Below are 15,342 nucleotides of genomic sequence, written 5' to 3' on the forward strand. Positions count from 1 at the left end.
TAAAAATGTTGCCCTGAGACTCATGAGACAAAAATTTTGATAATGATTTATTGCAACATTTTCACAATCCAAGAAAGGTGGACAGGATCCATGTTCCATTAGGTACACACCGTTTGCATTCGAGTAACAGCCCCAACATCTGCTAGACCTGAATATTAATGTATTATGTGTTTTGTGATGCAGCCTTCTCAGTGTATATGCCAGCCCATTGTTTCTTTATCACATAACACTTGAGAACAAATATTTACCAAGCCTCCGAGCCCCAGACTCAGAGATTTTTCTAAAATGAGGCATTTTGTTTAATTTGATGTGTTGACAGTGCTGCTAAATTCCACGGAAAGCACAGCTGGCACGGACCAAACCGTGTGTATGTCCTCCCTTTGCTTCTCCTCATTCACAATGTATATTTGAAAGGAGAGAGGGTGAGGGTCTGGACGTGAAAGTACAATAAATAGTTTTCCTCTCTGCTTGCCAAACCCCATTTTCTAACTTTCTGCTTGTCCATTCCTAAGCGGAAGTACCAGTGGTTTTGTTTACTAATGAGAAGACATTAGAGCAAAAAAGCCACAAAGAAATATGGTAATGTAGTCAGGATTGTCTATAGGAATAATAATCTGAAACTAAATGTGATCTGTTTTTTTTTTACATTCTACAAAAATACATTTTTGTCCCTCTACTAGTGGAGAAATTGAGATAAAGAGTTGAGATGACTCTTAACCACGTCAAAGCAACAGAAATAAGGTTCTAGCTTTTTACACACAAAAAGTTATATGATAACATAATTCCTCTAAGACTCTAGTATATATGACTAATCAGAAAACATCCAAAATATTTTCTGAAAAGTTAGTGTTTAAAAATGTTGGTTTTATCTGTCAGTTAGTTTGCACAAATCAAACAATAAATTTAAAAAAAAAACTTGCATTATGTCTTTATTCCTCTAACAAACAGATAAAAACCTTTCTACTCTCTCTGACCAACAATTCAGATTGAGAGTTTCATCTGTCAACTGGGCCAAAGGCTAAATCTTCACTTTTCAGAGGAGCCAGCATATTATTTTCATTTTACATGATCAATGACTTAGGTTCTCTTTTCATTACTCAGTTCAGTTCAATTCCTTTTGGTTTCATTTAAATATCTTGGGACTCCGCCCCTAAGCAATCAATTTTCTAACATTGTCAACTCTATTGGAAGTAGGAACCTGAGCAAAGAATGCTCCATCTGTGTGTTTGACTGCTACCTGCCAGGTCAGGACAACAGACAGGAAAAGCCCTGGGAAGCTCTTCATAGCAAGCACACGGTTGTGACAGGATCCCATCCATCACCAATTTATTCCAATTCCGAGTGATTTAGGTCCACTTGGGTCTCCTGTGGGTTCAGCACACACCTGTCATTTGCATAATTAAGCTCTGTGGGAGCAGTAGAAGGCAGTCATTTGCTGCATTAAATCCTCACCTTATCAATCAGAGGGAACATCAAGACATATGAGGACCCATGACACTTGGCTTCCTGCCTTCATTTGAAATGCTAAACAAAACTTTATCTCCATGCCTGAAGCTGGGCCTGGCTACTCCAACTGCCAACTGGCTTCTATGCATGTTAGCTGTCTCAGGGAGATGAAGCTCTGCCCCTTCCCTCTGGGGGCTCAATCATCAATCAGTCTCCAACTAACTTCTGTCTAAGTCCTAGACAGTCAAGACGGATGGGGCCAGCATCTACAGGATGCTGCAGTATCCCATTAATTCTCCTGTTAGCATGCACTAAGAGAAATAGCTGCAAGATGTGAAGCATTTTATCTGTTCTCTAGCCGTCACAGTCGGTTTCCTTGTTTGGCCGAGGGTCACTAGTTAATCATTTCACAGGCGCTGGTAGTGATGTGTCAAAATCAGACAACATCCATTCTCGGTATTGAGTCAAACAAAGACATGAGTGTCCCCCAACAAGGGCCCGTTCTGTCTGAATGACTCGGTGGCTCCGCCACAACCAGCAGACAGTGCTGAACAGAACCAGGGGATGAATGGATGCTATTTTCACAACGCACGCTTCTTCGCAAAATGAAACCCTGGCAGGCTGCTGGGACACTTCAACGGGCCTTTTTCAACACTCCCTCCACGGAGGCCACCGAACGAACGCAGCGGGCGCAGAGACTGAGTGACATTTACTGCAATACAAAGAGTTAAAGACACACTGAGAAGAGGGAAGGGGGTGGACACAAGTGAAAGACAAGGGGTCCCTCTTTGCAGAGAGTGATGAATGAGTGGATCACAACAAGTTTTGGAGAAGGTCTTTCGCTCCACACAGGGGGTTCTCAAATGGAATGACTGACAGCTAAAAGCACCAAGTCCACCTGCACCAACATGTCAGCTGGATATTTTACTCACTGTTATTATCATGGAATCCTAAAACAGGCTTGTCTTAGGAGAATAACTGCTGTACGAGAACTGGTGCTCATCTGAAATTAGGACATGTCCATCAAATTAAATGGATGTAAAAAATAGAAACAGCTACGTTGCCAATTAAATCTATGGCACCTAGTCCTAAAATCCTCCAAAGGTCGGATTTGACAAAGACAGATTTTTTTTCTGGATCTATAATTTAGTAAGGTCATTTTATGTGTATGCGTGTGCATGTGCATGTATGTGTGAGTGTGTGACCACTGTGAAATCCAAAACAGATCTCAGACATCGAGCATCCAACTGCAGCAGTGTCGACTGACGGTGACAGAGTCTACGAGGCTCCTAATACTAGAGTAAATCACGATTTTCAGCAAGAAAACTATAACTAACAATTCTGTCACAACAACTAAGCTGCATCAATTCTAGAGGGTTACTTCAAACTCCCCATAAAAGTGTTGTCAGAACAAATTCTAAGGGATTTTACCAAAGCAGTTCCAGATTCCAGGTTTCAGGTGGAGCCAAGAGAAAAGCGGTCATAGGTCAGTTCGGGATAAAAATCTGAAGTTGTAGCCCTAAACTTCACAGTGTTTATGCAGTGGATTTGTATTTTAATCCCTTTAGGACAAGCATTCACAGATATTTAACAAATTGAGCCTGAGAAACATGTTTCAAAAAAGAATGTGCTACACATTAACAGCACTTTTTCTTAAAAATCTGTTAACTACCCAAAGGGCTTTTGTTTGTATTTATTTTTCCCTCACATAATAAACATTTCAATATGCTTGAGGAGGATTCTCATTGGAGATATTCAACCCTTCTCCCCAGACTGCTACAAACAGATGCTGAAGTTTAAATTCTTATTAAATGACAGTTAACGAAAAGCACGAGCCATTTTCAACCAGTATTACTGAAAAATAATGTCTAGCACCCTTTCTCCACAAAACTCAGAAGTTTGTGAGGAAACAAAAAGCGACCCTCAAAGCCAGGGCACTTTTCTTGCCATGGTAATTAGTTTTTACCCTGGTTAATGCAGTGCAAAAGCAAGAAGGCAATAAAATCCAAGGGACGCTACTCTGTTTCTTACAGTGAGAAAATAACCCTTATATATTGATTTCACCATTGAGATCAACTATTTTGGATCAGCTTCGTGAAATTTGCCTCATATTGTTTTTACAGTCACAGACAGTTGGACTAACTGCTCTGTTGTTCAGCTGATAGAAATACTTTGAATAGTTTCTGTTCTTCAGGAAACTACTGAATGGACAATTTGGTGTCAATGGAGCCACTGCAAGAAGTGCTGATGGTGCAACATGATTCTCATTTTATTTAGATTAAGCACCCCTTAATACAGAAGTGACTCATGGCTCAGCAGAGATAAAGCTAATAAAGGTGCAGCGTCAATAGCTGGAGTTTGATTCACATGGATTTAAACAATGCGGGGATAAACTCAGCATGCTGCTGCCTTACCTAGAGGTGCTTCCTTAAGTTGGCCCTCAAACAGATTAATTAATAGAGACAGGCTTCCGTTGTGGGGGCTTTGCAGTGAGACACAATAAGAAAAGGTGGTTGGAGCGATTAGTTTTGAGTTGCAGCGTTCTCCCTGTGGAGAGAAGTTCTGAGCTTTTCTTCAAACCTGAGGGCACAACTGGATCTTATGCATATTAAAACAACAAGAACAATAAGAAGTCGCTCCATGGGGCTGAATCAGTGATAGCCTGCTAACATTAGAGACATAACACAACTTGAGGCAGGCTGTGTTGCTCTAAATTACATGGCCTAATATATTTCATTAGCACACCTCCCTCAGAGGGGTCCCTAATGGATGACAGCGTGGCAGAAAGCTCGTCTGCCAGGGATGCTAATTTGTTCTAAAGCGCATTCCGTTCACTTATTACTGGCTGTTGCTCCTTATAAGTGGTTTAGATTGAGGTTGCCCACTTTGAAAAAAAAAGGTCTTGGCTGATGATGCACGCCACTTTAGTTCTATGACCTAAGACGGCCCGGTTTAATCTACTGGATCTATTCTAAGGATTTTTATCATTCAAGTCGGGTAGCCACCAACAAACAATCATGCAAATATTTCAGGAGAGGAAAGGCAAATTATCTTCTACAGTAATGTCATTATTCCAGCCTCACAAAAACAATTGAACCCTTCTTCTTCTACTGCTACAGAAGAAGCCGACGTATCTGTTATCCGTTGTGTCAGGATTGTTTGGGGGAACAGGATGGCACAGCACAGCTTCCTCTGAACCAGTGGACTCTGCTGCTGACCGAGTCGGCTTTGGATCACTTGAAGAGAAAAGCGTTTGCGCTGAAGAGCTCAACTCAACTTATTGTGTAATCCCTAAGTCAACAGACTCAGACAGATAAAATGAAGAGCTTCACAATCAATTAGAATAAAATGTAATGATTCAGCTGTATGAATCCTTTTACCAACACAAATATTCAGCTGTCCATGTCCATATTGTTAATATGCTTTCTATCGTTTGGTATTTAAGCAAATTACAAGTTTGCGAACTACATATTTCGTCTTTTCAAACTATTGCTGTGGTATGACACCTCTAGTCACACAGATTAAATGAAGTTCAACTACTTACGCTCACAAGCATCTCCTTTCTGATGAAATCCAGCTTTGCATATACATTTCCCAATGGGCACGAGCCATTCCCCTTCAGCGCTGCAGTGCATCTTCGGGGAGTTATCGGCCTCCTCCTCAGCATCATTCACACACATGCCTTCCACCTCCACCAGCGAGGAGAACTCAGATCCTGTCACTGTGTCTGGGAAGGTGGCCAGATTCTCAATGATCGACCAGCACTTCTTGTAGTAGACTTTGACGGAGACCAGAGCGATGCACGCCCCGACGTCCTGGAAGGCGAGGTAGAACCCCCGCCTGGACAGGGGACCGATGATGCGCACCTCCGTATTCAGCTTCATCTTCCTCTCGCCCAGGTCTCCCTGGGTGAAGCTCTCGTCCGCCGCAATTGTATCAATTTTCACATACTGATTCTCCCTCAAGCCGCGGCCAACCTCGGAATCTGTTTCCTGGTAATACAGGTTGAACGTCTCCTTGCAGGCACCCACCACACCAGGCAGGCTGTTACAATCCCTCAAGGTGAACTTCAGCTCGACAAAAATTCTCTGGGCATCGCCCTTCTCTATCCAGTTAGTCCGAAGCCAGTTGTTCTGATTGGGCTCCATGACTTTACAGACCTGGTATGTACGAATGGGTGTGTAGTTTTCATCCAAGCCACTGATCTCTTCCCACTAAAAGGAAACAAGATGCATTAAAAATGAATCTATCCATAAGGAAATAAATTTTAATATTGCTGTGAGATGCAGATGGAAACTTAAATTGGAGCTGATCAAACTAACTGATCAAAGGTGAATGAAATCTAGAGACAATAACCTGCAGAGGGAGGAGGAAGATTGGATGTTCTATCTTACACACACATCTTTAAACAATGATTGTGTTTTGTTTATCAGATTGTCCTTGCATTTTTTATTTTAAAAGTTTGTCACTGCTTGCTTTAATCAGACTTGTGCAAATGGTTCACTTAAGGCCTTTGTGCTCTGAATGTTAAAAGCCGGCTGCATTCGGAGGCACAAACCAGCCTCGCAAACTCGTCCCTCTCCTGCTCCTTTTGTAAGAGGAGTAAGAAACCACAGTGCATCACCTGTGTGTGCGTGTGTGTTTAAACCATTATTGTCCCCTATTACACAGCAGAGAAAGCAGTGAGTGAAAAAACATCGAAATGCAGAGGGCATCCACTGGAATGCATGTGAGCAATGCAGGGATTCTGCAGACTTACCCCATTGGGAGGATAGGAGATCCACTCCAGCTCTGTCTGCTGTGCCTTTGAGTCCAGTAGAATCACTAGCGACAGGAAACCAAGAGGCAGGTGGTTAAAACTCACTCCAGGGGCAGGGGGCCTCCCTATCACTGATAGGCCATATGTGTGTGTGTGTGTGTGGGTGTGTGTGTGGGTGTGAGCGTGTGTGTGCGTGTGCACCATGTTTTTATGTCCTTTTTCTGTCTAGGTTTGCATGTGTGTGTGTGTCTATCTGTCTGCAACGCATAGCTACCTGTGACCTCATTCCTGCAAGCAGCAGCTCTAAGGCTGAAACATGCAACAAAAGGCGCAGCAACAGCAGGCAGGTCCTGGTCTACTGGGAAACTTTTCATTGAACACTGGAAACATCCGGAGGTCGGTCATCATTTGGTGAAATATTTATATGCGTAATTTGCAATTACTGGCTGCTCACTTCAGCTACTTCTAATTGTTTCATTATGATATGAAGATAAGAACATGTATGCTTCTTGATCATTTTAAATCATAATAACTATAAGACCGTTGAATGTTGTAAAACTAGCGGCTTATTTTGGATGTGTTTCCTGGCAGCGCATGGCGGAACCGCGGAGACTTCTGGAAATCAACTTCTTTAAAGAGGTTTTATTATTAGCAGTTAGATCGATTCTCTGAGAGGCATGGATGGAAAAACAGCCCGGCTGCGCTCAGACGACGCGCTGTGTGCTTTGTGGATTCGGAAAAATTCCGCAGATAGACATTTAAAATTCACCTCATCAGATCAGTCGGCGCAAAACGCTCGATTAGTGCTGATAGACAGGCTATATATATATATATATATATATATATATATATATATATATATATATATATATATATGTGTGTGTGTGTGTGTGTGTGTGTGTCGTTAAAAATCAAGTTGATCCATTAATTAAATTTTAGAATGTCCTTCTTTTAATATATCTGATCCGATTTGCAAAGCGCGTCCAGTTGTACCCTCCTTTATCTTATTTTGTTTCTCGCAGCCTGGCTTAAGTTGAGCGTCTGGAAGCGACCGCGGCTCCGTGGCGGACTGTCGTATTTCAGGCTGGACTGTCAGAGCCGAGGCCACTTTGGAGGAAATAACCGTCCAAAGCTGCGTCCTGATGGACGGCGCACTCACTCCGAGCAAGGCCAGCCTGCTCATCGATCCGCTCATATTACCCAGTTAGTGAAGACAGATCGCAGCTTTAGTGCTGAGCAAACAAGCTGTTAATACCTGGAACAAAAAACAAGATAATCTGTAAATAATCCACGTTTCAGGTTTGGATCGCCGTGCGTAAAAACACGAAGAGCAACCCGCCTCTCTGTCGTTGCTGTCGGGAAATCATCGCCGCACACGCTTCGCTTCTAATAATAATAACAAAAGTTTAAATAATTGATAAATAACAAAACCAGGGATGTCGTGACTTTTGTTCATTTTTTTCCACAAGGACGTCAGTTTATTCCGGACAACGACTTGCTGCTCCGTGGGACAGGCGAAAACAATCCAAACTTTGGGAACTCACCTTCTTTGGCGTTCTGGGCTCCCCCGCCGCCCGCATGGCAGCACAGGAGAAGGAACGGCGTAATCCACAGCCACGGGCTGGAGCTGGCGCTGGCGCTGGAGCTGGAGCTGGAGCTGGAGCTGGAGAGCATAGTGCCGCTGCGGGTTCAGTCTGGACCGTACCTCACGCTGCTGCCACCGTCTCTCGCGCTTCCCATTGACGACACTGAAGCGGTTCTCTATAACGATCCGATGGTCCCAGCTCAAATAGTGTTTGCTGCCGCGGGGAGGAGACAGCCACTGCACGGCTATCAGTCACCGAGATGGGCGGGGTGGATGTCCAATGGGCGCGCGCCTAAAGAAACGTCACGAAAACAGAGAGCAAATAGGGAGGAAATGCTGGTTTTCTTGTATGTGTGTGTGTGTTTGCGGGGGTGGGGGGTGCGTGTGTGTTGTGTGTGTGTGTTTATAGGGTTAGACAGAGGAGTAAGGTCTGGAGATGGATAAGATATTTAAAGTTTTCCAGGGGAGGAAAAGAAGGGAACCTCGAGTTCAACTGGGACGTTGGTTAATGACCACGTCACCGAAGGAAAAGAATATTCTAATATCGAACCAGATTCCTTACTCTGTTTTGAAAATATCTTGTTTGGTATCGCAGATGTCAAGATGAAAGACTCCTCTGCCATTTTTCTTATCAATATCATCTTGTTTCTTCCAAAGTTTCAGTTTGCTAAAAAATAAAGTAATGTATAGGAAATTGCTTTGTAAGGGATTTAAAATTGAATATTGATACAGTTTCACACTCAAACAACAAAAATGCTACACAATTTAACTTTTTAACTGACATTTCTTTATTTTCTTGTCATTTGTTTTGGGGGTTTTATGTCTTGTATTTTTCTTCTGTCATGTCCCATGCTCTTGGATGTGTATTATTTTTCAAGACTGCTGAACTTGAAAAATAGTAAACAGTCACCGAGTAAGAGAAGTAAAGTTCTAAACAATGCTGAGAAAAAGAGTGCAGATTAAACATTAGCATTTCACCAATAGACATTTTTATTTGGTGCTATTTGTTTAAATATTTCAGCAGATATGTGATGTGAATTTATTAGCTGAATTACCCTTAATTAGTTCAATTTCTAGGATCAGTTCAATGCAAATATTTTGGTAACACTTGATTTGACGCGTTGTGAATAAGACTGTCGTGACACCGTCATAAACATGACATAACACCTGTCATGAACATGAATATGTCTTTATGAATATTTATGACTGTTGTCATAAAGTGTCTTTCGGTAAATCATGACACTTTTAATACAAAGTTGATATTATTCAAAATGTTTTCGTTATGACAACTTGACATTAACCAAGAAATCATGATCTGACATAAATTTGTTAGAAAAGTATTACTGATTAAACTTTAAAAATTATGTAGCTTTATGTTATTAAAGCTAAAGTTTAACTAATATACTAATAACTAATATAATTTTTTATAATACAACACATATAAATATATCATCCTTACTGTTATCTACTGAACACCCCTCATGATGAAGAGGATGAACCTCATGTTGTCAGAATTTAATCATTTTTCCAGGCAACATTACAGAAGCCAAATGTGAAGAATTATTTTGGGTAATATTTAACACTCTTCTAGATTGTTTTTATAGTGCCAACTCCTGCATTGCTCTAAGTTTGATTGTCATCTTCAGTTACATTACTAATTGAAATCGATCTTCAACTAATTTATTTATTAAATAGCAGTAAAGAAAAAAAAAATCAATAATTGAATATTTTTTTATTTCTTTTATTTCTAAAGAAAAACAAAGTCAAACAAAAATCAATATTTTTCTTTAGTCTGGTCACTGAGCACACCAGTCAATAAATCCCACTGTGTGTTTTTTCATATTTTCAACATTATGTTTGATGAATTAATGTAATTAACATTAACTAAATTTGAGCAAAATCAAATTGTTTATGATTGCAAAAGAACTGGACCAGTCTGGGAAGTACCTTGAGATGGCCTACTGGATGTTATCCTAATTCTTCCACATATAGTTTGAAAGATTTAACAAAGGCTTTTAAAGCTTCAAAGATACAGATGATCTAGACCATTGAGCAATTTCCTATTAGAGAAAAGACTTTCAATTCCCCCCTGGCTCCTGTGTTTTTAATGTTTTTGCCAAATATAGCATTTGATGGAGGGACATTAAATGGTGTTTTTATCTGCAGAAGGTCACCTTAAGTAGCGGAAAGTCCCACTGAGACGAAGCGTTCACACAACAGGAACTGATTCACTGCTGCTCTGCTGCTTCTCAGACATTCAGCAGAAGGATGGACAGGGGTGTCTTTAAAGCTAAGAAAAAATAATAATCATAATTGTGAAAAACAATTAAAAATTTGAAAGTTAATTTCCCATTTCTCAGATGACTTGGCATATCACTTAAAATTGAAAGCGTAAAACTGGGCTCATTAATGCTTTATATATACAGCTTTTTTTCAGGTCACTAATTAATCTCCATTACTCCCCAACAGGAGAAGCAGCTGTAATTATTGTCCACAAATATTGATTAATAAACTGTGTTTGTAAATATGGTCAGGGCTTGACAAGGACTCTCATCAAGGTTTATGTACTTTTGCTTTTATTGGTTTTTATTTGGTCTGTTTGGCCTATTTATTATGCAAATTACTGCTAATCCTTTCTGACTTCAATAAACACTGGAATCCTGCATGGATGTGTTTAACTAATGATTGTTGAAATGAATCTGGATTAATGTTACTGCTTTTTTTATTATGAATTGCTTGCATTTGAGCAGAGTCAAAGCAGTAAACAGCATGAGAGAGGGATAGGAGCTCAGATTTTTCTTTGTTTCATGCATGCCGAGAAAAGTTTCATTTTTACAAGGGTTCCGTTTGACTAGCTTGTTCTGCCTTCCAGTGTCAGACATGACCTTTTTAGGAGTGCTATGCATACAGAGCCTTGCAAAAGTATTCATACCCCTTAAGAACATGATATAATCACATGTTATTCCAAGTTATTAAGATGTCATGTGACAAACCACCTGTAATGAGTGTGTAAATGCAAAGAGAAAAGACAATATTAATAGTTTACAATATGTTCTCAGAAGAGCATGCAGTCTATTTGTATTTGTCCCCCACACTAAGTGTTGTGTGATTGGTCAGAAGTTTGTTGCTGTATATTTTGTATATTTTAATTTTGTATTTTGTGCAGAAATACATTCAGCCAGAAAAATTGTCTTCAGCTAGTCTGCTTCCACTATCAAGCTTTTGTAACTGCATAAAAACTCTAACATGAGTAATTTGAGGTAGTATTCCTCAAAATATGTTTTATCCTTCACATTATTATGAATTATTTATATTTGTATAATTTTTCACTAAATTATTACTATAATACTAAAGTTGTCAAATTACTAAAAATTCCTGGATAGAGATAACATTTTTGTCCACGGAGGAGGCTGTCTGCAGAAAGCTGAGTCTCTCTCTTTGTGACTGTTTCATAAAAGCAAAAGAGAGCGTGCAGGGAAGGAGGGGCCACCTGGGTGGATAAGGGTGTGACATATTCTGAAGTGGGAGGAATGTCCCCCAGGTGGTCTATGCTGTTGTATAAAAAGTGTGTGTGAAAAATGTTACAAATGCTTCAATCGCCCCCAGCTATGGTACAACTGGAAACCTACCAAGACATGATATGGTACCCAAACTGACAGGCCAGGCAAGGGGAGCATTAGTCAGAGAGGCAGCCAGGAGGCCCATGGTGGCATGGTATGGAGGAGCTGCAGAGAGCCACAGCTCAGGTTGGACAGAACAGATTTTAGTCATACACTCCATAAATCTCGCCTTAAAGGAATGATGAGAAGGAAAAGCACCTGTTTGCACCAAGCTTCTCAGATGAGACCAAATCCAATCTTTTTGTCCCACAAGCAAAACACTGTGTAGCAGAAAAATAACACTGTACACAACAGCCAAAGCACTCCATCCCTGGGTGAAATCTCTCCTCCTGAATACTGGCTTTGTTGCTCACTTGTCCGCGGCCTCTCTCTCCACTTGGCATACAGTTTCAGGGTGGAGTGTGAGTGAATGTGAGTAGCTTCTTTGTTTTCTCATTCATTTCATTCTTTCTTCTCAGTAAAAAATTTACTAATATCTCTTATGACATAAAATTCACACCAGATGTTAACATCAACTTCATTCCCCACACATCAGAAGATCAAAGCAAATGAGTCCAGATATGAATTTATAGTGAAAAAGAACTAAATGAACTGGAATTAAACCAGTTCAAATAGATCATTTCTGTATGGAGAAATGAAACACATGCATTGCTCAAGTTTGATTTAGACCCAAACTCTTATACCCTTAGCACCTTTAAATCTTGGATCTTTAATATTTAGTTATATCAATAGATTTTTCATTAGGACATTGGCAGACAGACAGACAGACAGACAGACAGATGGATAAACAGACAGATAGATGTATTCATAGATCAGTTTCATAGACAGATCAATTTCATAAATGCAACAAAATCAAAAGATATCTAATCATCACAATACAGGTAAAAACATTGTACATTTGTGTTTGTAAGTTTTACTGACCAGTGACTATATTTTACTTCAGCCACTGGTCTGAAGATGACTGGAAGAGTTAGGAATCATAATATTTCACCAACCCTGTTGTCTATACTAACACTGTAAAACCATTAAAAAAAAAAATCTACTTCAGTTGCAAACTGTAACATTGCTCTGTCATTGCTGCTTGTATGATCATGCTTTGATCTATAGTGGAGTCCTTCTCATTGTTCACATGTTGTATTGTGGCTCATTTTAACCAGTGCTTTGTTACCATAAACCTGGCCTCTGCTGCTTGTAATGACAGTGTAATGACTCTCCTACATTCAGGAAGGTCATCTAGTTTTGGTTTGCCGCCCTTAGAATATCAGAAACTCCCATCTGGTCATCCCTTAGAAAATCTTCTGGAGGTAGAACATTCCCCTTTATTGAGTAAAATCACATAGCTTGCCAAAATGGCTGCCCCTTGTATAAAAGTTAGTACTGTAAGAGCATATAACATTGATCCACTATCCAGCCAGAACATCCTACATATCACTGCTAGGTGAGGTGATGCAAAGTATGATACTGATATGGTAAAGTAAAAAGGTACTCTTGTATAAACACTGTCATTACTTGGTAGTGATTTTACCAAGAATCTAACTGGAACTTGGTTTGGGTAAACACAGTCTTACATATCTATAACTGGAATCAGTGGCAGAGGATTCTTCTGTTTTTATTATTATACTTTTGAGATTCTCTATCAGGTCATCTGAGCTGATTTGAGCCATGCAGGACAAACTCTGAAATTATCCCAAAAATGTTAGAGTTTAAAATAAAACTGTAACATGCTGCACATGTTTTGTAAACATAGAAGCAGAGAAAAAACAGATACTTATATTTGAAATTCTTGTGAGATAAAAAAATTATATATGAAAATAATTTACAGCAGAGTGTCAAAATCATTTTTATTTTGGGTCATTTTACCCAAAAAGTATTATATTTTTCTCTGCTGTTGATTTATTATTCGTCTTAACATTAAATAATATTTACCAGCTTTTCACACTGATGTAATTTGGCCTTATAAAAATAAAAACTGAATTGAGCTGTGGTGGGCCAGATTTGGCACTTGGGCCTTGAGTTTGACGCATAGTTTAAAGTATTGAACATTTAAATTCTCATCAGACGGAAGGATGAATATTGTTACAATTAAAGAAATCTGATTGTTCAAAGTTTTCACTTTAAGACGTCAGCTCTTTCCTGTTGTGTATCAAGAAAAGAAAAAAATTATCCCAGATGTTCTCTGAACAAATCAGTTTCATCTCTCTGGTAAATGAATCTTGTTTTTTTCTTTCAGCAGTGACTTGAGATGTAGTGGAATTTGTGTTCTGGGCTCAAGTGCTTGGTAAATCTCATTAAATCCCTTATGCTGCCCCAGTGATCTCTCTTCCATGTAAACTGGTGTGTGGGTCACTGCGCTCTATAGGGCTACTAACTGCGCACTTCCAAAGATTTGACTATGCTCTAAACAGTCCTTTTATTTGGGGGAAGGTGTGTTTTCCTTTCCACAGGAATCTGTTAAACATTCATCCAGTGTCTTCATCAGCAGGCAGCACTTAACTCCTGTGCCAGTATTTCCTCCCTCCTGGCTCAAATTACATGTCTGCTACGGCGCCTACAGACTGCTGAGGTGTGTAAAGAAGTTGGAAATGTTTCTGTACACAGCCGCACCTTGTTCCCATCCACCTCCCAGACTATGTTGGTAAGTCCCTGAGCCAGCAGCAGGTTGGTCCAGGCACCCAGCAGTCCTGCTGGGGCCAGTCTGAAGCCTGCCTGTCAGGGCTCTGGAGGACAGCACCACCACAAGCTTTAATAGCGACCATAGGAAGCAGCCCAGAGGCCCTGTCAAATGGCAGTTTGGTTTCACAAACGGGCAATTTGCTTCTTTTTATAGATGGGTAATACGGAAAAGCCGTCCCATAGAAAATCTCAAGTGTTGAAAATCTAACTGATACTGTTGTGGGGCAGTTCATATCCATTTGCACCTGACAATGTTTTGTTGATATAATCACATCTTGCTTTAAACTGTCTGCAATCTCCATGAAGTTTTTAAAATGCAAAGCACCAGAAAGGCAGTAATCATGCTACAACAAAGCCTTCCCCCTTATTCCTCTTCCCTTGTGTTTGAAGTCATGGGTACCTCAGGTTGCAATTATAAAAATTGGTTCATCAAGAAACAAGGAAGTACACCAAAAATCCACATTTCTCTGTGATCCAATTAGGAGATTCAAAGAGAAAATGGATTTGTATTTCTTAAGCTATTCTGTTCCACATTGTAGGTTCTACAGTTTTGTCACATTATGCCATTAAAATGTATTCTTTCTTTCAATTACAGTAAGAACAACAACTGGAGGACATAATGGGGGACAGAGCTAATAGAACCTCAAATTCCCTTATAATGTAACATTTCATAAAGCACAATTCAACCAGTTGCTGTGTGCACACTGAAGGCTGCCACATATGAACACAATCCTCTTAAGTCGGCTTTGATATTTCATGCAAGTGGAACTTCATTAAAGCAATAATTAATAGGCCTTTTCTCATGCACTGCTCAGCTTTCATAGTTTAATTTCAAATGATCCTGGGATCACAGCTCTTCATTTGCCGTAAATACAATGGATTTATAGAAAGTTCACAGTCAGTGAGTGAAATGTCACAAAGCTGCTCCTCTCGTTTCCTGTGCTGATTGCTCAGTCCGTTTTCATAGTCCGTTTTCATAGCTGCATTGTTAAAATACAAGTCATCCAAACATCACCGCTTAAGGAAACCATGCGGTCTGTCCTGCTGCACATGTTTTGTAACTAGTTCCTAGTTGGATCATAAGATGCATTAAGATTAACATACCAGTGGACTGCATGAATGGTGCTTCATAGAGTTACCAAGGCCAGGTGGCTTGAAAGGGATACTACCTCAAATGTTGAGCACAAATATTTAAATAAATTCAGTAGTACTTCATGGTGCTGGATTTGGGCAGGTTGGATCTTCTGTAGTGGTCTGTC

General features: G+C 40.0%; 1 protein-coding gene across 3 annotated transcripts in view; it reads right to left on the bottom strand.

Moving 5' to 3' along the window:
* The window catches only part of epha7 (eph receptor A7), a 123,727-nt gene extending 115,580 nt beyond the window's left edge, over positions 1–8,147 (bottom strand). Inside the window, exons 1-3 of one of the 3 annotated variants that reach the window (XM_032584398.1) lie at positions 7,750–8,136; positions 6,206–6,270; positions 4,991–5,660 (exon numbers count right to left, since the gene is read on the bottom strand). In XM_032584398.1, the coding sequence (XP_032440289.1) occupies positions 4,991–5,660; positions 6,206–6,270; positions 7,750–7,879 (865 nt within the window). In that variant the 5' untranslated portion in view covers positions 7,880–8,136. Of the gene's footprint in view, positions 1–4,990; positions 5,661–6,205; positions 6,271–7,749 lie in introns of all 3 variants that reach the window. The other 2 variants (XM_032584400.1, XM_032584401.1) reach the window with 2 other exon arrangements.
* Positions 8,148–15,342: the final 7,195 nt, after the last annotated feature.

The sequence above is a fragment of the Xiphophorus hellerii genome, chromosome 15 (assembly GCF_003331165.1).
Source record: "Xiphophorus hellerii strain 12219 chromosome 15, Xiphophorus_hellerii-4.1, whole genome shotgun sequence".
In the NCBI taxonomy this organism is placed as follows: Eukaryota; Metazoa; Chordata; class Actinopteri; order Cyprinodontiformes; family Poeciliidae; genus Xiphophorus; species Xiphophorus hellerii.